General features: G+C 36.5%; 1 protein-coding gene across 50 annotated transcripts in view; it reads left to right on the top strand.

Annotated features, from left to right (window-relative positions):
* Positions 1 to 25,264, top strand: part of LOC113237741 (modifier of mdg4) — a 563,531-nt gene that overhangs the window by 1,745 nt on the left and 536,522 nt on the right. Inside the window, exon 5 of one of the 50 annotated variants that reach the window (XM_026474333.1) lies at positions 22,599 to 22,915. The exons of 45 other annotated variants lie outside the window; for them this stretch is intronic. In XM_026474333.1, coding sequence (XP_026330118.1) covers positions 22,599 to 22,900 — 302 coding nt within the window. In that variant the 3' untranslated portion in view covers positions 22,901 to 22,915. Of the gene's footprint in view, positions 1 to 13,002; positions 13,308 to 17,533; positions 18,128 to 20,577; positions 20,919 to 22,022; positions 22,274 to 22,598; positions 22,916 to 25,264 lie in introns of those variants that run through there. 4 more of the 50 variants (XM_026474346.1, XM_026474332.1, XM_026474327.1 and 1 more) reach the window with 4 other exon arrangements.

The following is a 25,264-nucleotide window of genomic DNA, read 5'->3' as shown; positions in this document are numbered from 1 at the left end:
GGTAAGTACGAACTGGTAAAGTATGTTTTTGGTAAAGGTCTTCTGTAAGCCAATTTTTAGCTTACGGGACCGCTCGCCAGTTTTATTTCTAGTCTGCCGCATTAATTGGAATGACTTCAAATTTGCTCGCGTGGGTAATGAGTAAGCGGTACAACTGACAAAATGCAAATGGGAGTGATTCTGGCTGCAGTCGCGATCTTGTCCTTTAGTAGGAAGGTACAGCTTCACACGAATGCTCTTCTCGTTTGGGTGCGTATACAGGTCTGGCGAAAGCATTAGCGCGTAGTGCTTTTGATTTCCATGGCGCGCGAGAGACTCGAACTAGTGCAGCTCGCGAGTCGCTGGCGTTTTCGTCTGATTTGTATGCAGCCTTAGCGATTCTTACGTATGTACCTACTGTCTGCATAGTGAAAGCCATTTAACTTCTAGGTATGGCAATGACTTTCAATAAGCTGTCAAAACGGTCTCCGTTTGTCCGTGGTCCTACCGTGTAGTTCTATTCGTGGTCACTAGGTACACTTAATACTTATAGGTGCCCGTGGTTCATGGGGTAAGGGGACGTTTTTTGTCCGTGGTTCTACCAGCTTCTTGCCCGTGGACCACGGCCACAATTACTGCTTCCCGTGGTTCACCTCTTGCGTATAAAGTAAAATTAAAGTTTATACGTTGACGGCTTGATGCTGGCCATTATGTATAAATCGCTTTATAAAATGCACAGACTAATGTTTATTGCGTGATATTTATATTAACTAAATACACAAATTTTACAATATATATAAAACTTTCATATTGTTTGCTGAACTCTAAAAGGTAACAAAAATAGTCTCTAGCATTTTAAAACATCAAACATTAGCCGTTTCTAAACTTGTACTTGTATGGGGGTTATTGCCACCATTCTCACGATGAAAGTTCTTCACTAATTTTATAGGTACTTTTAAAATTTATTTGCATGTTAGTCCTTCGGCCAACTACTGTCAGCAAATTCGATTCATTAAAATTTTCAATTAATAGACAAAAGTCTTGTAATTGAAATGTTAAAGGGATTTTAATTCACGAGAAAAGAAAAATTCCTAGGTTAACCACGGGAAGAAATAATTGCCCATAGTCCATCCAGGTGGACTTATAGGTGACCCCAGACAGGTCCACCCAGGTGAGCCAGTTCGGGTGGTTCACGGGCAAGAAATAGACATCGGACAAGTTAACCTTAGTTCTACTAGGAGTAATACTCCTTACGGGCAATGGTAAGTCCATGATTAGCGGAGTTTCAAAATTGACCAGTTGACGAAAATGGCGTATTAACGAAAATGGCGAGTGATCCCCTAATTTCGCCCTACTGGTGGAACCCTGGGCGTTTTTTCTTGTCCATGGTTGTATCAGTAATAATACCACTCTTGTCTTGGACTGTACCTAATTAGTTTTATTTAAGAAGACGCAGTCCTAAATAAGAAGCCTCACACGCGATTTAAAGCGATGCGAAGGCGCGCGGCGTGGCCGCCTAGGTAAATTCTTGAGTGTGTGCGTTATAAAAAAAAATGTACGTGACAGTACGAATTAGGGGATCACTCACCATTTTCCTTAATAAACTATTTTCGTTAATACGCCATTTTCGACAACTGGTCAATTTTGAAACTCTCGAGTCTCGAGCATATATTTATCCTGTGTGAACCTCTGTGGCCGGACCACCTATAAGTGCTCGGATGTAATAGTACAAAATAATTAGTACCTAAAGTCTACTTTCCTAGACGTACAACAAAATTAATAGTATCTCGATACATTTACGAAATATTTAACTACTTAGGTGGTCCGGCCGCAAAGCATTACTCTCCCGCCGCGCCACCTTAGATTTAAAAGAACGTAATGCACTTTCAATATTCCCAAAAAAAGTACCTAAAGGCTACTTTCATATAGAAAGTGTAGTTACAAAGAATTACATTAAAAGTTATTAGATGCAGTTTGTAGTAAAATATTTCGTAAATCTATCGAGGTACTATTAATTTTGTTGTATGTCTAGGAAAGTAGACTTTAGGTACCAATTATTTCGTACTACTGCATCTGAGTACTTACAGGCAATGTGAGTGACGACGAAAGTCGTCCCATAAATCATAAAAAGAGGATGCTGTCATCCGAAAATAATTGTAGAACTTAGACTCGTCACTTCTCAGTTGGCCCATTAAAAATCTAAAGATAGGATGTACCCAATGTTTTCTTTTTACTCTATTAAGCCTTCTAAGATACAACCACAACACCACAGTTTCGTCGTCTATCGTGCGCAGTGGACTGAATTCCGACTAAGGTGAGCACTTTAGTCTCCAGTTTTCTTGCGATATCCGGCTTAATGTGAACACCTAGTCAGAGTGCCGGTTTCTCGGCAAACTAGGCCTTATAATTATTTTTTGAAATGAAATTAAGAAAGAGAGAGAGAGAGAGAGAGAGATTAAATTAAGAGTCAGATCAAATTAAGTATAATGAAAAAGTTATAAACCTCTCTTTAATCCTTTCCTATCTGACGGTACTAATGCGTACTCCCTACTTTCCTGCTACATGTTTTAAATACCCCATCGTAACGTACAAATGATACTGTCGGTCCTTGAAGTACAATTTCATTTTTAAAAACAATTTTGCGTTATTTAAAATATGCCGAAATCAACCAAATAGTGAAGCTTGCAAGCATGACTGGTCTACGCTGCGCTATGACTAACAACACACTCGTAAAATGCGGCAATTAATACTAGCCGAAATTCGGCGTACACGTCCGTCAAACACCTTTCCTTACCGTACAACCGCCAGCCAGTGTGCTTATGTTCATATATCTTGTGTTCAATAACCAATTATTATTTTACATTAAAAAAAAATGCAAGAAATTAGATAACTGCCAGTAAGAAATATACGAGAGAGGTATTATCACAGACCACATAAATTCTTCAGAGGGTATTACAATGTAATTAGGTATAATTTTATTTGGCGTAGATTTAAATGATCGTTTTATATTTGCAAAAGCAGTAGGCAAAAATATCTAAACGGTCACATCCTCTCTTTTTCTGAGACATAAAATAAATCGATGGATATTTTAATTTGTTCTGAGCTCGAAAAAAATTTTGATTTGTAAAATTTACTTTGATAGTTCTAAGTTGGGCCTCAAGACTAAGACAAATGAGCATTAAAAAACAAATTTAGATGCTTATTTTGAAAACTAAGTAAATGTTGATTGTATTTGTACACTAATATTATATTAATTATTAAATTATAATATAGTTTCACCTTAAAAACATCTTCGGAATCGCACGCAAATTGGCTTCTGATACTCGCCGGCCGCTCCCGCGACACCCTCGCTTCGGCCGCTCGGTTCGTGTGGTTTTTTCATACACTTACTAACGTAACCTACTGAATGGAGGGTGCCACCAAGAAACCAAGATTTATTAGATCTATATCAAAAGATAAGCAGGTTATAAATGTCACCAGGTGTCAAAAAAAAAGAAGAGGTCAATAATAAAAAAAGAGTATGAAATATTATTTTTCAATGCCAAATATTACCACCATCAATGGAACTGTCTGATTATTCTTCGTTCCCACTACTTTTGGTATCAGTGGGAATACCCAGTAGGAGCATGAGGAAACGGCTCACCAGAGCCCGTGTTCGGAACCGGACAAATTCTCGTCCACAGTGCTGCCCTGACAGGGCTGTATCGGTGTCCACTCGTTGGCATAGCACCACACCGGCGAATAACGAATGTGCCGAATCACGAATCTGTCGAGTCCAGAATTTGTCATATCGCTATTACAATAATATCGTAAAGTCAATATTGAGAAATTGAGAAAACGCAATTTTGAAAATTGAAATAAAATAAGAAAATATGAAAAAAATGAGGCTTATTGCGAATGTGATTGTTTTTATTTATACATAATACTTAATTATCCATTTATAAATTACAAAATATGTATATAGGTTTCATTCAGTATTCTTTCATTTTCAAATCGTGTTTTTTCAATTCCACAATTTTTAGTTACGACACCATTGTAATAGCAGTGCAATATATCGAACGATATATTGCACTGCTATTACAGTCTATCACCATCCACCATCCATCCATGAAGAGCCAAAATGTCTTGATACTCGACATCTCATGTATGATCATGATGCAACAAAGGCTGAGCAGCCAGAAAAGTCTTGTGAAATATATTCTATCGATATACTGAGCATTGAGCTTGGTGAGGTGTAATTGTTGCTTTTTCCCTGCCTACTCAAAGTCTTCGATACTAAATAGTATTACACTTCTTGCACCTGCGTTGAGGACACCTAGTGACGCGGTCAACGTATCTAATGTCTGGGTAATGGGTATTCCGTTGATAGGAGTGACTATACACTACGTGTCTCGACAGCACAATTAAAATCTATAATAAATCGCACCCCTATTACAATAGCGTTGTAAATCAAAATATGTGAAATTTAATATTATATCATTACTCAACGTAAAATTTGATTCTCTACACGTCAAAACCGTCGCTAGAATATTGTATGAAATAATCAAAAGATATCCACTGAACTGAAAATGAGACACACTTTATGTGAGCTAGTTCTGGTCAAAATAATACTTATTAAAAAAATTATGTTTTCCATTTTATTTTTAAATATATTTGAGAAATTGTTTAAGTGTCTATAATAAACTACAACATACATAAATTTTAATGATTTTTTACTGGAAGTGAATAATTCGTTTTTCATTGGTTCTGCGAAAGTCCACTTTTTGAGTTAATACACTATTGTATTAACAGTGTGATATGTATATAAATCTTGGATGTACTCCCGGGATCATTACCCCTTCTTACTTTGGAGAGAGTCTAAAAATGAATACTTTTATTATACCTTTATTTTAAAAATGATGAGAAAGAACCGTAAGCTTTCCACACTCTATACCGGACCTAAAGTCATCTGTGATGTTGACTAATGCTGTGGTGGTACTTTTGTCCTGGACGAAACCCAGATTGATGTGGATTGACAAGTTTATTCTTACAAAGAAAGGTGGATAGCTGCTTGTAAATAACGCGCTCAAGAACTTTGGATAAGAATGGCAAATTAGATATAGTCCGATATTCGGAGAAAGTTAGCTTTTTTTGGCAACAGAGTAATTAAAGCCTCTTTCCATGTCGATGGAAAGACACCGGTTAAAAATATGCGTAATGATAGGGATGATCTCATCACGGATGAGAAGGATCATTTTGCGGCTAACACTATCACTCCCTACGGCATCGGAGGTTATTGACATAATGCTCTTTTGACATCACAATTGGATAATTGGCAGAAATAAAAAGGTGAGTGATCGAGCCTTGGAAGTAACGAAAGACATTTCAAAGTATTAGATTTTAAAGTAGGATCAAACGCATGAGTAGAAGAGAAATGTTTATTTAAAAGATTAATACCGAGGTTACTAGAAGATGATGCTTGACGTCGATTTCACCCATCGATCGCTACTATAACTTGTTGAAGAGACTTCTTATGAATCAATATATTGTCGTAAGATATTGATTTGTTCATCGTAAGCCATTGATGTCAATTTATTTGTGCTTCTAGCTAAATACTATTTTACTTTCAAATTTGTTTATGTGCAAGGCAATTTTGCTCATCAACACCAACAAATTTTAATTACTGAAATCGTAAAAAAAATAGACTCCCATTCCAACTCTTCATAATATATTAATAGTAATTGTGGTTCAACTCCAGCAACTACCTGGTTTCAAACAAAGTACCTCCATGTACTACTAGTAGTATTATAATAGCACCAATTTAGAAGTTCGTTTCCTCCAATTGCCTTCCTAATCCACCACCCACAAAGCTAACTATTCGTTATTCGTCAAGATTTACCTGTTTAAGTATAATATATTTCTTTTTTTGAATATTTTTGTTTTATTAAATTTCAAATACACGCAATAACATCATGTTCTTCTGTCAATCCATAAATGTTTGAAACTTCGTTTCTTTTTTCTCGTAATATAATACAAGTCTTTTAATCAGTGCTAATATTTAAAACTTCTCATAATGACTAAAACAGTTGTTTTATTTTCGTTATTAGTATATTATGTGTTTGTTAAAATTGTCTAAAAATTGTGAATTGTGGAATTACTCAGTTCCTGACGTTACTACGTCGTACATACTATTTTACTCTAACGTCTACCGCTCCGCATATTCTACATACAACCCGGCAGACAGGAATACATGGTTCACATAATAAAGTTCTTCCTACACATCGATATTTCGAAAAATACAGCTATTTTGACGCTGCAGTCTCTCTCTCTGGACAGCAGAAAAAATAACACAGCATCACGTACATGAGCGACGACGTCAGATGCTTAAAGGTGAGTCGAATGAAGCCTATGCGCAGCAGTTCGATTCTGTATTATGTCGTTGTGGGATCTTGTAATTGTCGGCTATTGCCGTACGCACACCAGCAACTCATCCTTTGTTGCTAGCAGGTCAAAAACCTATCTTGAGACCTGTGGCAAGCATTGGGATGTTCTTGAAAGTGCCGTCATCGCGAGATCTCATAGTTCGTGGTTACAGCCGCTCTACCTGTGTACTCTGCAAAACTTGGTAAAGTTGAACGTATAACGTCGCGTTCACAAATTTTACAGTGACCTTACAACACCGGGTTATATTTCCGCTACCTGTGATTGGATTTAGAAAATAATGCAACTTTTACCAAGACACTTGTCTTACGTTAAATTGGTTGGGCTATTGGAAAATCTGCAGAATTATGTCAGATAACAAATTATGATAAATGCTTTAGCTTGACACCAACCAACTATATTTTTCATTTCACAGGTCAAGAACTCTACATTTATATGTTTCTGGCCAATAAATATATATATTACATTCACGTTTCAACTCGCAGAGTAAAATTACGTGTACTGGGCGTTTTTGCTACTTGACGATAGATGTCACTAGAGGTGACAATCCATGAGGAATGAAGTTTATTATGATGAAGTATTGACATAAAACTCAAACTCAAACTTGCAAAACAATCAATATTGTCTGGTAGTGTAGACGCTTTTTTCTCTGGTGGTAAGCGAACCGCCTATCCATAACAGTTCCAGTGCCACTCAGAGCTTTAAATCGCAAAGGTCTTAAGGGCCCTGTCACTGCGCCCGTGACCCTGAGACATAAGTTGACAAGTCCCATTTGCCTGTAATTTCACCAGCACCCTTACCCTTTTAATCTGGAACGCAGTAATGCTCACATTGTTTCTTGGCGGCAGAAATAGGTAAGGTGGCAGTACTTCCCTGGACGAACTGTTTCACAAGGAGCTCTACTGCTACTAAATATGCCTATGATCTATTTTATTTATGTCTAAAGAAAGTCTAAAGAAATACATACCTTGATTTCATTAATAAAGTACACGTAATATTTTAGTAAAACTACTGAACAAGAGATGTCGTCACTTGGTGAATCCTTAAATGTATTTGCAGTGTGCTTTACTAATGTAATCAAGGTATGTATTCAATTACATTCTTTTTAATTTCTATATAAATAAAATAGAATGTAATTGAATACATATCTTGATTTCATCAATAAAGTACGCGTAATATTTTAATAAAACTACTAAACAACAGATGTCGTTACTAGGTGTGTTCTTAAATGTATTTGAAATGTGCTTTTTGATAGAATTTAAAAATTGTTGCGTCGTGTAAACATTTTTTTGGGAGTGCTCCTGACGTAAAATAGATCGAAAAACGGTAAGTGACTTATCTACGTTGGAGAAATATATTATCGAAGAGTAAGCAAATTCCCCAAATTCCTAATGTGTGAGAAATTTCATTAATAAAATACTAACCTCTACGCATGCGTGAACACACACCGTGCAGTAGTAGTAGTAGTAGTAGTATTAATAGTAGAAGTGAAATTATATATATAGGTATTTCGTTATTAAATCTCCCTCACCGTAATGTAAATAAACCGTTCCGTTTCATGTAGTATAATTTAAATTCAACAATCGATCAACCTTTCCAAATCTGTAAAAAGATGGATACGGTTTTCTGCTGGCACATAGCAACTACAAATTGTTTTCACATTTTAGTTTTGTGAAAAAAGTGGATGCATGTGTTAATTTTATAATGTTGACACTGTATAGTTGATTACTATTCTTTATTTTTTTAATCACATATTTGGAATCAACTAATTAATTTATTATTAGTAATTGACAATACGTATCTGCGTGAATAGGAGCACGATTCCGTTATTTGTGGTACTCTGTCGTACGCGGTGGGATCTATGGTTGCGATTTGTGTCACTCTCGGGTTGTTTATTATTTTGGAATTATTAAAGTTTTTAAGCTGTTTCAGTGAAAAATTGTGTGTTTGTCTAAATATTTAATTATCAGTGCTTTGTGTAGTCATCGTGGAAACATAATTTTGTAATGTTTGTGCGCCGTCGTGTCGTTTCAACGTAGAGGTGTTTACTTCCAGTTCTTGGGATTAATGTTTTTAGAGTGTTTTTATCATGTGAGTGTGAATGAATAGTGAAGTTAAATATCAGTATCTGGAACATGTTTACTGTTTCATAATTGGAGCTGTAGAAAACATCGGGGAAAGTTCAGTAAGTACCACGACATACAAATCAACGCAGGTTGTCATGTACCTACCTAGTATTCAGATACTGCGTTCTTTTCTAGACCCATTAAAATTTCTAGAAATTTGTGTTATTTATTTATGTGGAGTTTCAGTTAACTGAATGGAGTACCGAAAATGATGGTTAGCGTTTATTTTGAGAGTTTAATTCAGCACCTTGTAAACATAACCTATAAAACATAATATTGCTTCTAAATCAATCCTCCTGGTCCTTATTTTAACATAGGTATGCTTCAATGAAGCAGTTCATTTTGAAAATAAAGCAGTTTGAATAGAATATACTTTTACTCTTACTACATTTATATACTAGATTATAAAATGAGTTAATATTTTATATGCTTATGTGCCCTTACTTGTACTGTTTCTCTCATTTTAGCGTCAAGTGTATGTTTTATAAATCTGGATTTACATCTAAATGACTCTAGATTGAATTTATTGATGTTATGCAAAATAAAAACAGTCTCTATTAAAATTATTCTTTAATAAAAAAATAAATTGTGTTGTTAGTAGAGAAATAGATGATTTCTAAATAATTGATCATAATTTTTTTACTTGAAAATTGTTTATGCATTTCTTGTACTCTCCACAAACTATACCAAACAGTGAGAGTTAAACAGGTTGAATCAATAATTGAACTAAATGATGTTATTAATGTAGAATATTATTTCACTTTTACTTTCACAGGTGAACAAAATTCACTGAAGCAACAATCATAAAGTACGCCTTGGGTTTTTCTTTATCATTGCCTCATATGTAGTGTAATATTGATAAATTATTTTCTTATTTAGTGGCACTGTTATAAAACTTCAACATCGAGACCTACAAGCCTATATTTCACTAGGATTTAAACTTCTAGAATATGTTAAATGCTACTTAATATTTGATATTGGTATTGTTGCTATTATTATCAGAGATTGAAATAGGTAGAGTGTATGTACTGAAACGAATACACGCAGAGTGGATAATAATTCCCTCAGAAACACCAGAATGATTAAAAATAAATTCAAAACAAAGTAAAATCAAGTCAAAACAAAATAGTTATATTTATATCTGCAGCTTTTTTTAATGTGTCAAATGACCACTTCAATCACCTGGTCTCAAACTAGGGAATTCTCTGTACTAAGAATACCAGAGCAACAGAAAGACACCCAAACCAGAACCAAGATTTTAGAAGATTTTGAACTGCCTCCGTGGCTGAACGGTTACCATGCCGGACTGCCACGCAGAGGTCCCAGGTTCGATTCCCGGGCCGGGAGAAATGTTTGTATGGCGTACATTTATTTCTCTTGTGAGTTTGGGTGTAATTTGTGGTTGTCTATGTGTGTGTCCATGGCACCCGCGACACAGGGTTTCCCTAGTGCGGGGCTATGTTGAGTGTGTGCGTTATTTAAAAAAAAAATATATAGAAAAGTAAATTTCCCAAATTTGTCCTACCAATCCTACTCGGGACCTCCAATACTGCCAACACACACACTGCCAACTGTTGGGCCACCAAGGTCGTTAAGACCTTTCTTCTGAATACACTATCGTAGTAAAGAGATTGCTAGTTACACATCAAAAATATAGAACAAAGTGCAATACAATAATCTGAGATTTCAGAGGTTTTATCCACTCTGTGTATTCAGATCTAGAGTTATTAGTTAACCAATTTAATTTATTGCAGGTGTAAATATAATCTATATTACAATTAAATATTCTATTGAAGAAGAAAGTTTCTATTAATGTTATGTTATTATGCAGTCATTTATTATGTGCACATAAATGTGTTGAATCGCTTCATGTCAAATTTATGTTTAAATTCTGCAGTAAGTGAAAAACGACGACGAGCGACATAACTAATGTTCCGTGGCCCATATATGCATGTAAGTGCATAGCAAATAGGCAATGAAAATGGAGCAGGAAGAAACTTGCTTATCACTCTGAGATACGAAAGGAGGTTAGAAAGGCAGCCCAACGAGCCTGCGACAAAGCTTAAAACCACCATCTACCACAAATTTAGATTAAAAGCAAAGATGTTTTAAGCTGTGAATTGCCAAGATAACTCATTCTAGTTGGAGTATAAGCTCTACCAAATACATTAAAATATCCACTTGAAATGTGAATGCGGATTACAGATTTACTGGTAATTGCAAAACGATATAAAATTTTGTGCTCCAGAGATATTCTAGGGAAGCTCTACTGTGACTCGAGTTTTTTTTCCAATTGTTTTTGTGTCGGTACATTTGGTACTTGGTGAAACGGGCTTGGTGGTCGACATCAAGGCGCCTCGTTAGCGTGTGGTGGGTGCAGGGTCCTACTCGTGCCACCCAAGCTCCTCCAAGAACGTCAGTAACCTCCTCTGTTTTGCTTAAGACTTCGGGGCGCGACCTCGGTATTCCAAGGTGCTTTGCTCTGTAGTTGGCCACGCCGGAGCACTTTAGTAGGATGTGCGCAGCCGTTTCCTCTCCCTCCATGCACACTCTGCATAGAGGGCTGTCTGTGAGACCTAAACTGAAAAGGTGTTTATTGCATAGACTATGAACTGTTAGGGCAGCAGTTAGACTGCAAAGCTCTTGCATTTTAAGTTTAATTAATTTTCGAGATAGATTGACATTGAACTCTTGGAAGTGCTTCCCTCGCCCATCTACAAACCGTAGGGGTAGTCCATGTGTTATTATGAGAAGATTTTGTACCTTTGTGTATATTTGTTCTGGACCATTATTAGGGGAGGGACTGCTTCATTGCCACTTGAGCCGCTGTGTCCTTTAGACCATTGTAGAGTTATGTGGTTGTGTATTTCATGAGTGCTTGATTGCATTCATAAATGAGCCCTGATTTTATGTCATACCTCTTCAGTCCTGTGTCAAGTGGCCAAGGGGAATATGTTCCCACATAGTATTTCATTTCCCAGTCTAGTCTTAACTCCAATATTCCTTTAAAACCGTTAAATCAATTGCGTACAATATCATTCTACATTAAAAGTAGAGTACACTATCCAAGCAATGGGATTACTGTTTCTCACATATTTTTTTATGGTTACCAACAACATACTGAATTTTGTTAATATACCATTTCTAGCAAGAGATTGCTATTGCAATGCAAGTCTATTTAAGATATGTTTCAAAGTCACTCTGGTTCTCCACTGCCTGCTAAAAGGTTAAAAATATTTAAGTGTGTGGTTTCTGTCTCTAGTTACTAGAGTTTAGTACAAAATAAATGTGTAGTTTTTTTCATTTGGTTAATAGCAGTTTCAAAAGTAATAATTTTTATTTTTACTTAAGTGTATAAAAAAAGGATTAATTAATTTACACTCTCAGTGTAGCTCTGATGCATAAGCCAGTAGAGTTCGTGTTTAGATTGTTAAGATTTTTGTGTATATGAAGTTGATCTATTCGAAGTAGACCTTTGTTCTGCACATAAAATTCAACATCTTATGCACTACTTTTAAAAATATGTATATGTTTTGTTTTACATACTTTAAACTTTCTTCAGAAAATAGAACAAAGTTAAATCTCTTTTTATGAAAGTTGTATACCAAAAGTGTTTAGTTTTGATGTACGTTATATGCTTCTTAGTTTCGCCGACTTGATAAACTCTCATATTGTCCCTAAGCATGATTTTTCAGATAAATTTTCCCTGGCAGTCACACCAATAACCTGGTTACAAACTAAATGTATGTGCTGCGAATAACAAATCTCCACAGGTACTCTTTACCCAGAACACATGTTTTCTAATGCAGTTTACAAAAAAATTCAAAGTTAAAATGTTTTATTAGACATGCTTAACTGCTGAGCCATTAAAGTTTCTTTTTAATTTTTTTGTTAATATAAACTTGTGATAAATTGAAATTGAAAATGATTTTTATTTCATTGGTAGAAAATTACTCATCAAATTTTCAAATTAATTAAAATGTAGTCTGTTGACTTTAATTGATTAATGATTAGTCTTATTATTCATTTTTTTGTTATTTTCATTTTCTTTTCACTAACATATAGATAAAACTACAGTACAAATGATTTAGGAAAATCAAATTACATATATTGTACCTGTATACACATTTACCTCTGATAATTTACCTCAAAGTAGACAAGTGTAATGCATTAAATTCAATGCATTCAATAGTGCAAAAAAGTAGCAGTCAAATTGAAAAAAATAAGCAAATGAGTTTATAACTGTGAAACTAATACTTTTCATGTAAAAGTTAATATTTTTATGGATTTCAAAGCTTTCTAGAAGCTTTTCTTTCTTAATATTTTTTTTTAATAAGTATATTTTGAATAAAGATGGAATATTCTAGCATTTGTACTTATTTTCACCAAGTACCTGATGATGTAGTTTTTTCGGTTTACTTCATAGTAAGGAGTAACTTTTTGTTGTTTTGTTTTAATACTGAAATATTTTGTCCAGTTTTAGGAACGGTCAACAGCAACGTGAAAGGTGAATTACATTTTATTCAGACAAAAAGTGGCCATTTACAATTGATCTATGAACCATACATATTCGTGACGGACAGTGTACGTAGTGGACGAACATTCTGGAGGTGCATGGAGTATGGCAAACGATGTAGGGCTAGGATTACCTCGAAAAATAATGTACTTCGGGTCACTAACCCAATTCATAATCACGTCTCCAATCATATGGCTAAAATCACTCAGAAGTATGAGGAGGGAGAAGTGGTGACTTGCCCCACTGTTTAAATACAATGATATATTTCGGTACTTTTGTCCTTGTGTGTGATTTTTAATTTTAGGAATTTAATAATCATTGCTACAATTTTTTATGCCAATGAATTTTACGTTGAGGAGTGATACGTGAGATTGTACATAGTATCTAGTATTCTAGTTTAGCTATTATTTAAAGTTGTTTTGTATCAAGTACTTTATTCCCTTTTTTTGCTTTTATGATTTCATTCATTCATTCGTAATAATAAATTTAGGTAGGTGAGTAGTTCGAAAAGTATTTGTGATCAACTACTAGTTTTAAAATAGTTGAAGTAAGGCTTTAATAAAGAGTTACATCAATTGTCGTGTTTTATTTAATTGTGGTAGCGTGTAGCTTGGGTAGCCGCGTGGTGCAGGTTTATTGTGATGCAGCAGGTGCTGATGTGGCGGTGCGGTACACAGTGACGCGGCGCGGCGCACCCTCGCTGCTGCTTGACGGGTTCGGGTACGTAGCGCGTAAGCGACGCGGCTCGCGCGTATACTGGTCGTGCCGCAACCGTGCTCAGGGCTGCCCGGCGCGCGCACTCACCAGCGCCGGCCAACTGCTGGCGCGCGTGCTCGCCCACAACCACGCACCGCACGCACCGGCGCTACACGAGCACGCACGCATAGAGAGTCTCATTGAGACCATTTCTACTAGTAGACACGCCTCATGAGTTCTTCGACGACGCACGCGACCATTACTTTCACGTGGTCGTTGATTCGAATTGATGAGACAACAATAAAATTTTGTTATGAATCAAACTTAACTTGTTTTATTTTTTCTATGTGCACGGTTATTTATATGCAACTAATCACAGGTTTTGTATACGCTTGTTTGCTTAATCGGATTCATTATTTGTTGGGTATGTTTACGTTTTTATAGATAGTGACGATATGGTGTTTTACAGTGGAGTTCGTGATATCTAATCGCGGTCGGCGGCACATGCGGCTCGGAGGTTTTTCGTTTTATGCTGAAAAAGTGTTTCCGGAGAAGAGCAAGGTGCGTTGGCGGTGTACGCGGCGCACGTGTCGTGCGTATGCGCACACTTTGCATGATCGAATTTTCGCATTGAGCAACGTGCATTCGCACGAGCCGCCGGCCGCGCCCGCCACCGCTGTCGCCAGCTCCCCAGCCGCGGCTGCCACTGCCGCTGCCCATCGAGCTGCACATGCAGCTCTCGTCGCACAGGCGAAAGCTTTGTTAGACGAATAAGCTTTCATATAGATAATAGGAAATATTTAATAATAAAACTAATTACTGCAACCGTTATTATTGTCGCGTGTATATAACGTTTTTGTCACAAATTTTAGACTTTTTACTTTTTTTTTGTAAGAATTGCTTCAAGAAGTGCAAATAAAAATTTGTCTCTTGAGAATATTGGTTGCAGAGATTGGTTTGAAGTCACTAACACATTTCTAGTCATTCATTTATCAGTAATATTATTAATTTGTAGAGTTTGCACAAATGGTGGTTTTGGTGTTCGCTAGATAGTATAAATAACACATGTCTCGAGATTAACGACGCGAAATTAACACTGATATGGATTTGTGATTATTTGTGGGCATGAGTAACACGTTGTTTGCCTCTTTTGCCTCCATGTAACCGGGATACTAATGGGCATAAATTTTAAGTTTTTGAGTCTCAACGGTATTACGACTTAGAACAATAAAAATCTTCGCGTCTTTGACATTATTTCGAACATTGATTATAATAATATCATCAAAGATTAATTGCGACACTTTAAGACTTTAATATTAATCATATAGATAATTTTAACATGTATTCGATTCTGTTTGCTGAATTGTAAGCACACTGATAAGCTCCACACGACAAGCGCGGCGTAACTTAATTATTTTTTCTGAATTAAATATATAAATAAAAAACAAATGATTTACCACTATCACTGCGAAATTTGACTCTGAACATGTTTACATATTAACTTCCGTAAATGTTGTATTTTGGGTTGTCTGTGCTTTCTGCCTAATTTCGTCCTGTGTGCATACCTTTTAAACATGGTCGGTGTATTTTTTATCGCGTATTTTAAACCGAAATATTTTAAAACTACGTTAAATAAGTGCCACATTCTTCCTAATTTCGAACTTGTTGAACCGCATTGTATAATTTGGAGGGAAACTACCAGCCGGGCTTGCCGTGTGGAACTCTTAAATTAAACCTTATTATTTACATTGTTTGACAAGTATTTACTTTCATAACTCTTATATCTATTTTATTTTCATCACTATAACTACTTCTGAAGTTTTCGCCCTCAATTTAACAAAAAGCACACTAAGAAATAAAATTGTTGTATACAATTTCTTAAGTAAGCACATAAAGTGAATAAAAGTGGACTAGTTCTAGCATGAACGTACTCTTTAGCAACCGTTTGATATTACAACTTTCTATTACTTTTGATATGCGAGAGAGCTTAGTAACGTTATTGTAACTAATGTGTCTAGTCTAAAATATAAATATCTAGTCATAGTCTCAGTTAAGTGTTCATTGAAATGAATATTGTATCATCTAAATAATTCTCATTCCTCGTAATACCTCAGTAGGTAATTCAGATAAATAAAAATAACATAGTTTCAAATTAATTAACTAAGGAGCATGATGGGCTGCTTGACTGTGTTTGTGTTGTCCTCATCGTGGTGACTGGTTCAACAATATTATATACATTCATTATTTTTTCCGAATTATGGTTTGACTAACCTTTTCACAGGTGTAAATTAACAAGGTAACATGTTGCATGTCTCTAATAGCCACATTAAGAATGTCTAAATGTGTTATTTGTATGTGGACGTTTGATGTATGTGGCACGGTTGTTTCGGTAGAGAAAATGGTGCGGCTGTGCGTGGGGCCGGGCGGTCGGCCGAGACTGTGGGTGCGTGGACGCAGCTTTTACGCGGCGCACACTATGCGCTCAGGTATCGTGCGTTGGCGCTGCACCATGGGCGGCTGTGGATGCAAGGCTTACACCCAGAAAGGTACTCTGCACAAACTGGTCGGCGAGCACAACCACCAGGGCCGCAATGGCCGCCGATCGCTGGCTAAGACAACCACGGCGGTACCCATCGCAACTGCCGTCGGGGCCATCTCACCACCGACTCCATTGCTTTTACCACGATTACCTCGTTTCGATTTAGATAACTTCGACCCTAGCGCATGGGTAGTCCGGTACTAACGATTGTTAGATTTCTTGCTCGTACTTCGCTGTATTTCCGGGACATTGACCATTCCCGAAGTTAAAAAAAAACTTGGGTTATGGAATACATCTCGGTACAGTTGTGATTTTTCGTTTGATAAACAAATTTAAATAATGATATTTTTACTATCAAATGAATGTTGTCAAAATCGAATCCCAAATTAGTATTAATATTACGAATATCAGAAAAAATTTCAACAGTATTAAATTGTGATAGCTTAGTTTATAGTTTGTGAAGCTGCGATCTCATTAGGTTAGGCCATAAATTGTTTCATTTCACTAGTTTTTAAATTTACAAAATCATTCTTAGTATAAACATAGGTTAGTAATTATGATCAGTAAATCGGTCCTTCTTCAGCTAGTCTTCCCTATTCGTGTATTTTGATTCTATGTGTGTACGCTTTAGTACACTGATTTTTTTGCTTCTATGTTCATTCACTACGACGATGGGGTATTTTTGCCCAAAAATCTTTATTTTGTTAATTAATTATTAATATTAATGATTTTCTTCTCATACGTATAAGATTGAATCGTGTTGCCAAAAATTAAGTTTGTGCCAAAACTCTTGCTCAAGTTCTCTCTTAGAGAAATAATACATTATATGAAATTCTTCCTGTTGTAGTTTAGATTGTATCGTATGTACCTATTTAGTTAAATATTGAAGTTTGAAGATAGAGCATTGGATTGAATGTTGTGAAGTGGTAAATAAATTATTGAAAAGTAGTGAGTTTTATTTAGATAGAGAAATGCATTTTCTACAAAAACATATTATCGTGTTTTATTTTGTATCCCTAATCCCTATGTTACATTTATGCTATATAAATTTGAATCAAACGTAAAATGATATAAACATCCTCATTTCACTTTTGATCCGATTGCAATAGTAATATGTAGAGTGTAAGTGTAGTGTATAAGTTTATTGCTTAAAGCCCGCCTCTTACGTCAATGCAACTGTATCAGGCCGGTTTTACGTGGAATCCAGTTTAAATGGACCATGTGGTACATATTCTGATTTTCTGTTTTGTCGTTTAGCTCGCTTCATCCGCGCCGGCAAAGGTCGACTGCTGCTGCACCGCGGCTACACTTTCCGTTTGAAGAACAACTTGGCACATGGACGTAAACAATGGTACTGCTCCTCTCGGCTAACTTCGCGCTGTCTCGCTGACGTAAACACGGAAGGCCCTGAGGGACACGAGCGCATCGTGCGTTCTCGCTACTCGCATAATCACGCCCCACCAAATGTGCGCCGCTTCGCCGACGGGCGTTACGTCGTGCGCACACCGCACCAGAGCGGCCATCGCGCACCCGCGCCCCTGGATCCACACCACCAGCTGTTGCAGTTGCAGCACGCTTTGGCACTGTATGCTGCCACGGCACACGCAACGGCCACGGCTAGCGCATCGGCCGCCGTTTCCGCCAGTGTTGGCACCGGCACACAGGCCTCGCCGAACACCGTGCCGCCAGCCGCGCAGCACGCGCCCTCCGCCAAGCCGCTTCTCGTCGATACGCCTTGTAACGAGGAAGATTAAGATCGGTGTGCTCCGCCTCCGATGACGATCGCGGTTCTTTGAGACCGAGTCGTCGCGAATAGGGCGTACTCTTGTCAAAAACATACATATTCGCTAGTTAATTGTTGACGATGAAGTATATCGAGCGGCCGATATTTTTCTTAAAGCCTTTTTGGCTTACGAAATGTAGCATAAATTATTATTAGAATATTTTAATGTAAGTTATAATGGGGATAAGATCGAACTTAGGATTCAGCGATGGCTACGTTGGGTTTAATTTGGTAAGAACGTCGTTTATATCTGGGTTAGATGTTGTGGTGTCTTTAACGTTACGGCGACCAGTGGAGGGAACAGAAGAACCAGTTACATGGAACGAATAAGTCGTGACATACGTAGGTTAGGCGATCTTTCCAAGATCTATAAAGTTATCCAATCTAGGTGTGGGTTATTTATCGAGTTATGGATCATAAGGATGTTAAATGTGTAAGAACTTTCTGAGTGTGTATAATGGTATCAACTCGTATGGATGTCAGGTTTAGACAGGTGGTTATTTTCCGAAACACGGTTGATTTTAACGTTTGGTTTAGTAGGTTTAATCGATCCGAGAAGACATCATCCAGGAACATGTAGCGCTAGGCGGACATAGACAATAGCTTGCCAGCTGGTCAGGAAGGCCGTAGGATCGTTACAAGTAGGAAAGCAGTCTTAAGGAAGCGCACAGAAAAGGTTCGGCGGTCCAGACCGTCGACTACGCGTCGGTGACTGAACACGGGAACTCTATGGATCAAAGCAATACGATATCCCAGGACTGTACTTAGAAATACTTAATTTATTTTGAGAGTAAAACTTTACAAGTTTCAGGTGTTGCTACTTAGACAATTAGACGTCCGCCTCCTTATCTTTAAGGTATACTGTAGTTTGAAAATATCGAAGTACCTTCTCGATGGGAATGTTAGAGTTTTGCTAATCGGCATTAACTCGAAACTCGCAGGCTACTAACGGTTGTTGTACTCTGTAGGATTGATTTTTAAGTACTTAAGCTCAATCAACTACCTCTTCACTTTTTATACGGGTTTTACAGATTAGTTTAATTATACAATTTTATATACACGAATGAATACTCACAAGCTTTACTCGAGTAAGGTGTGTAGGGTAAGTAGGTTAGGGTAGAATAGGCGCGCGCGCCGGGGCGGACCTCCGCGCAGGGTCCGGCGCGCTACTTAAGATTACCTCTATAATGAAACTCAACTACCTCTTCACTTAGTTTTAACTTCTACTCGATCGTTCACTGTTGACGACTAATAAAACTAGGCTCTATGTGAGACTGTTGTCTGGATATATTTTATTGTAGATTGTTTTTAAAGATTTTGTTGCTCGTCGAATGAATTATTTATTCATAGAGATAGCGACCGTCTCTTGTCTGCGACTATGATTTTAAGTACAAATTTTTTACTAATTTTAATTGTTATTTAGATGACTTAGTTATTATCTGGTCTAAGAATGTGCGTGGAAATCATAATAATGGAAAGTGTTATCTAGGTGTAACGATAGATCGTGTCAAATCGTGTAGTGTCTAAGGAAATCTAAATGGAAGTGGTTTCAAATGGAACGCGGTAGCACTATCCTTGAGTAAGATGTATTTAGTGTAATGACCAGTAGAATCGCTCGCAACGTTTCATTTGATGCCAATTGCGTGTTTTGTAATAACGTAATAGTTGGATATACACTCAAAAACTGGTTACCTTTTGGCCATTTGACATGCTCTATATTTTACCTAATTTAGGTACGTTGCAGTCAAATATTCGATGGTGTCGAAGCCGTGGCGATCCATTTTAATTGCAATTTCGAAATTTGTATCATTATAAATGTTATTGTATTTAAATGTAGAGCAAATGACAATATACGTCAATTAATTAAGATACGATTTCTTACTTGAAATAGGTACACTAATAAAATAACATTTTAAACATTTACTATATTGTAAATTTACGTGGAATTATCTTGTAAATATTGATTTTTAATGTTTTATCTTTGCCATATTTACATCGCTTGTTCTTGTGCTTGTGCCGTCTCTACACCTTTTAGCAATGTTTGTATTTCATTGAATCGAATTGTGATTGTGTCTGTTGGAAGTGGAGATTGATGTTTTTCTATGTACTTGCTCACGTTAATTATAACGAATCTCGTAGATAGTTACTACATGGTATAGTGTATATGTTGTTTCTACTGTCGCCACGGCTCCCGCGCACACACGATAGAGACAAATACTTACTATCTACCTCATTTACTGTTAACCATTCAAGTCTTATATTAATAACGTAATTTTATATTTACCATTAATAAGTGTAAGATTTTTGGTTCTTGTGCGGGGTACGTTTTGTGAAATCATATTAAATTGTACTTATAAATAACCGATGGTTTAATTTCTAACTATACTAATATAAAGTGTAATTTTTGCGTGTTTTATTATGTAATTATTTTTTAAATAACGGTGATGGTGTTTGGTAAGGCACGTATTAAATTATTTGCGTTATCGGCAGTTGTTTGACAGTGTTCTTTTTCTCGCAGGCATCAAGTTCCTCAAGTCGCGACGTGGGAAGATTATCATGATGGTGAACACATTTCCGTTCTGTGAAGAATCAAAGTTGAGGGACAAGGTGATCTGGCGCTGTACGTCAAAGAAGACTAACTGCAAGGCTCGCATCCACATGCTGGGGACGAATGTAGTGGCGGTAAAAGGTATGCACAACCACCCACCGCGTGCACTTGGCCTCTCACAGTCGCGACGCACAAATTCACGTAAGAACGTTGAAACCGCCCTTCCTAATTTACCCACCGCGATCACTGCCACAGGACTTGAGGTCTTGACTATGGAATCTTCACACATTGAGTAATTGTCGTCAATACCTACTAATATCACATACGTCGGTGTTTTGTAGAAAAAAATTCAGTAGAGTATGTTTTAAGTTTTGACTGATTTAAAATATATACGGCCTATTTTATAATTCAATTTTAGTTTTAATTAAGTTAAAGTTTTAAAAATGAATTGAAAACAGCACTTGAATATTTTAAAACAGTCTTGAAAAACTTAAGGAATGTATTTAATTGATATTATTGATATTTTTGTCGAAATAACGTTTTCGTCATTTCTTCAAAACACCGATGATATTTCTGAAACTTAGTATTAGTCCATTTAATATTACATAGAAATTAACATTTTTAGCGTCTCTAAGATTAGTATGCTAAGTTAAGGAACAGACAATGTATTTATAGGCTACAAAAGCACCTGTAAAAGATACTTGAAGCATTTATTTAGATTACTATTTTTTATAAAGCGAAATTTCTTGTCGCTCGTGGTGCTTTTGGATTCAAAAGACTTATTGTGTGGTTTTAGCTCGATAAGGGATTCACGTTATTCCATCTGAATTGGCTTTAATAGATATAATCCAAAGTTACGGTTGAGTAAGTTTGTTCTATCTGATAGTTCTTTTTTTAAATATGTAATGCGGAAGAGCGTTTTTTAATAGCAATTACATGTGATAATAACGAGAAAATTAATCGCTTTTTATAAATAATATTCAAATGAAATTTGTTATCTTTATAATAAAGTACTTATTAAGATATTAACGGAAACTCATACTGTCGTTATGGCCACGTTTAATCATGTTGATATTTTGCTAATGTAATGATATATTTGTGATATAAGTAATGTAAATGCCCTGTAAACTAAGGGACCATGTCAATTATAACAATGATATACTGAACATTCCTTATGTTATCTTAATTAAGCATATATTATGTAATTTTTGAAATTTTCGATACCTTTACATTGGTTTAGACAAGTCGTTACTTTATGAAGAGTATTACTCCTTAAGATTTAATTAAACATTATGTTAATAATAATTTGTGGTTTTATATTCCTTTTCCTGCTTCCGTGTATAAAACGTTGGTTTTTCTATGTATGTATATCTATCTATCAGTTATATTTTAAAAGTTTTGCTCTGTGGCCTTAGGGATAACAGCAGCGTACATTCCTACCGGGAGGGGTAAAATGAATCTGGTATTATTCGGGTATTCGTACCAGGAGGGTCCGCCGACGTACTGGAATTGTTCTCGTAGCAAGAGTATGAGATGCCGAGCCACGGCCCGAACCAACAGACGCGGAGAAGTTATTCGCTATCAGGGAGAACACAATCACGACAAACCACGCTACTATCAGAAAACTTCGCGGAAAATGGTGCAACTGTGATAACACCATAATCCGTATCTTGAAGATGAAACAATATGAATGACTGTATTAGATAGTTTTAACAGTTATTAATGTTACTAAATTAGTGTTTTACGCAGTTCATTCATTGAGCTTTAGCTAACTTTAATTTTGATTTTTAAAGAAAATAAACGAAACGTGAGAAAAATTACAATTGCGATGTTTCTTAGAATGTAATTTCTATTTGGATAACTATATTTTCTTATGTCCGTTAACATTACTCTCTGGGTTCAGGCTGTTAATGTTTTTTTGAAAGTCCAGTAATAATGAAATCATCGTGTTTTGTTACGTTTCATATTAAAATGTGTGTTTGTATTTTCAGAGGCATTTTTTTTGCCATCCAGAGCGGGAAAATCGGTGCTCATATTTCAAAACAATAAGTTCTGGGTGAACAATCAGTATCGTGGCAAGTTGAACTGGGCCTGTCGAGACAAAGACGTCAGAGGCTGTCTGTGTCGAGTCCAGACGACGCTGGAAGGCCGCTTCATTCGCGTCAAAGGGTTACACAACCACCCACCTAACTTTACACCGCAGAATTTTAATGCGCCTTGCTATGGAGATAAAAACTCTGCCGATGAAAGTATTCAATCGTTCAAAAGCGGTTTTCAAAAAGTTATTATATAACTTTTATTGTATTCTTACGGACATATATTTGGTACAAAGTTTAGAGTTTACTTTTAGTAATGTAAGACATCATCCAGTGGCTTTGGTGGCTGTGATTAAGGACAAAATAGTTGTATATTTTTTACTCAACAAACATTTCCAATCGAGAACTATGCATTCCTATTTGCGCCGCGTTCTTATAAACAATGTGCGTGACCTTAGCGATAAGGGCTCATTATTTTTTATTATGTCTGCTCATCAATTTAGGCAATAATATTTTGAAGATTCTTCTTCTTTAGTCTATAACTGATTACGCAGGTATTTCGTGGTTGATGAGGAAGTATTACATGTATGTTTGTGTATACGTATATTTGTGAAATAATGGTACCAGAATCTCAAATTTAATGCTTTAACACGTGTCATAATCGTTATTTTTTTAAATCTTATAGGTATGAATTTGTAATTCTTGACCTATTTTCATTTCAATAAGCAGGGGTATGCTCATAATTATGTGCGTTATATTTTTTTTTGTAGTGACTAAGGAGGAACAAGTAATTAGTAATAAATGCTATATTTTTGATAATTTTCGTTTTTTTTAAATATAAAGGCGACAGACAAGGGGTGTCAAATTGAAACTGTATTTTCGAGAGTAATAATATCTTGAATTTTTTTGCTGTTCCAGTTTTGTTTGCCCAGTCAAGTACTCAAGGAACATGTGTTCTTAACATATTAATTCTACTATATTCGATGTAATGAAGTTCCGTCCGTATTATGTATAATTTCAGAAACTTCAACGTAATTTTGTAGCGTAGAGGTAATTCAGGAGTACACATTTGTTATTGGTTATTTTGATAAATTATTAGTATTTACTTTTTGATGTGTCATAATCATAATATAGATCGGAATACGAAAGTATATTTACCTAAATTTCAAGTAATACTCATAGAATTGATAATACATCCCTGTGAGACCTTGGAATGACTATAAAGAGAAGGCAAAAACCAAAATGATTATAGTTATTTAATAGTTACACTTTTTTCACTTACAATTACAAATCTTCAAAATATTCTACCGTAGTTAAAGTAGTTGCCAGTTACCCTATGTGCACACGACACAAATTACATCGCGCTCTGTTACCACACGTTCATGTACATTAATGACGAATCTGAATTCTATTACTAATGTGCTCGGGCACGCGGGCTAGCCTGCCTTGAATTTGGTCTATGCGGCGGCCCGGGCGGCGGCCGCACGGTAGTTTTCTTCAGAGGAATTTAAATTTTGCCTAGTAAATAGAATTCAGATTCGTCATTAATGAAGGTGTGGTAATTGAGCGGTCGCCGCGCGATGGAATTCGTGTCGTGTGCACGGGCGCTTAGGGTGTCACCACACTTATTGACGTGAAATCGTCTTGATGCGAACATGTTTAAGCACACTTGTCGCATTAAGCCGATTCGCCGTTGAGGCGGTCGTTCGCGCGTCGTCGCGCCAGTTGTTTTCAATCCAGGATCAGCTGCGGAAATCCGCAGGAAGCAGATTCGTTGCCGACCTGGGTCCGATCCGACGTGAAACGCACGTCTTTTTCGCTATTACGTTTACGGACATTAAAACTGACCGGCTTAATGCGATTCTGCCTTAATAAGTGTGGTGACTCCCTTACACATCAAGATATAATTAACGTAATTGTAAGTTTTTTTATAAAAGAAAACCGACCTTAAAACTGCTTATCCGTTTTCGCTGTGTTCGTCAACGCGTTGTCCTCGACGACAATTGGAACGCATCCTCATCAAAACGAATTATGTGAGCTCAAACACAAGGTAGCTGTTGCACAATGTTGCGGTGTTCCTCTCGTCTGTCTGCGATTTCCATAATCAGATGAGCTCTAGGTCACCATAACATATTATTGCCATTGGAATGACATGACTATATCCCAAGTTTTATTAAAATATGTTAACGAAATCGGTTCACAGATTTCGAAGTAATCGCGTAACATACACACAATAAAAAATTACAGTCAAACTAAGATCACTCGAGTTTTGATTAAAAACGCATATATTCCGAGAGAAATATTGTCCACTCTATATATATTAGTTACTTGAATTTTAGGTCAATATATTCTTCGATTGTTAAATATTCTTACAATATTCTTACTGTGTATCTAATAGGACCATAAAAAGGCAAATGTTTTGAACGAGTATAGCGGTAGCATGACAGTATTCTTTCAGTTCACTGGAGCGTGTCGCGGTTCGGTAACCCTGTGTTAGTCATTGAAGGCCAGCGATTCCGTAAAGTCCATCGGCATACCGAAAAGCCCAGCATCCTCGGCAAAGATACCTGGCTTTGTATCAAGTCTGACACTGGGTGCAAATGCTACGCGATCACTCATTA

This window comes from Hyposmocoma kahamanoa, unplaced genomic scaffold (assembly GCF_003589595.1).
Source record: "Hyposmocoma kahamanoa isolate Upper Pololo Valley unplaced genomic scaffold, ASM358959v1 94, whole genome shotgun sequence".
Taxonomy (NCBI): Eukaryota; Metazoa; Arthropoda; class Insecta; order Lepidoptera; family Cosmopterigidae; genus Hyposmocoma; species Hyposmocoma kahamanoa.
Note: the sequence above shows the minus strand (reverse complement) of the source record. Positions and strands in the feature narration are given on the sequence as shown.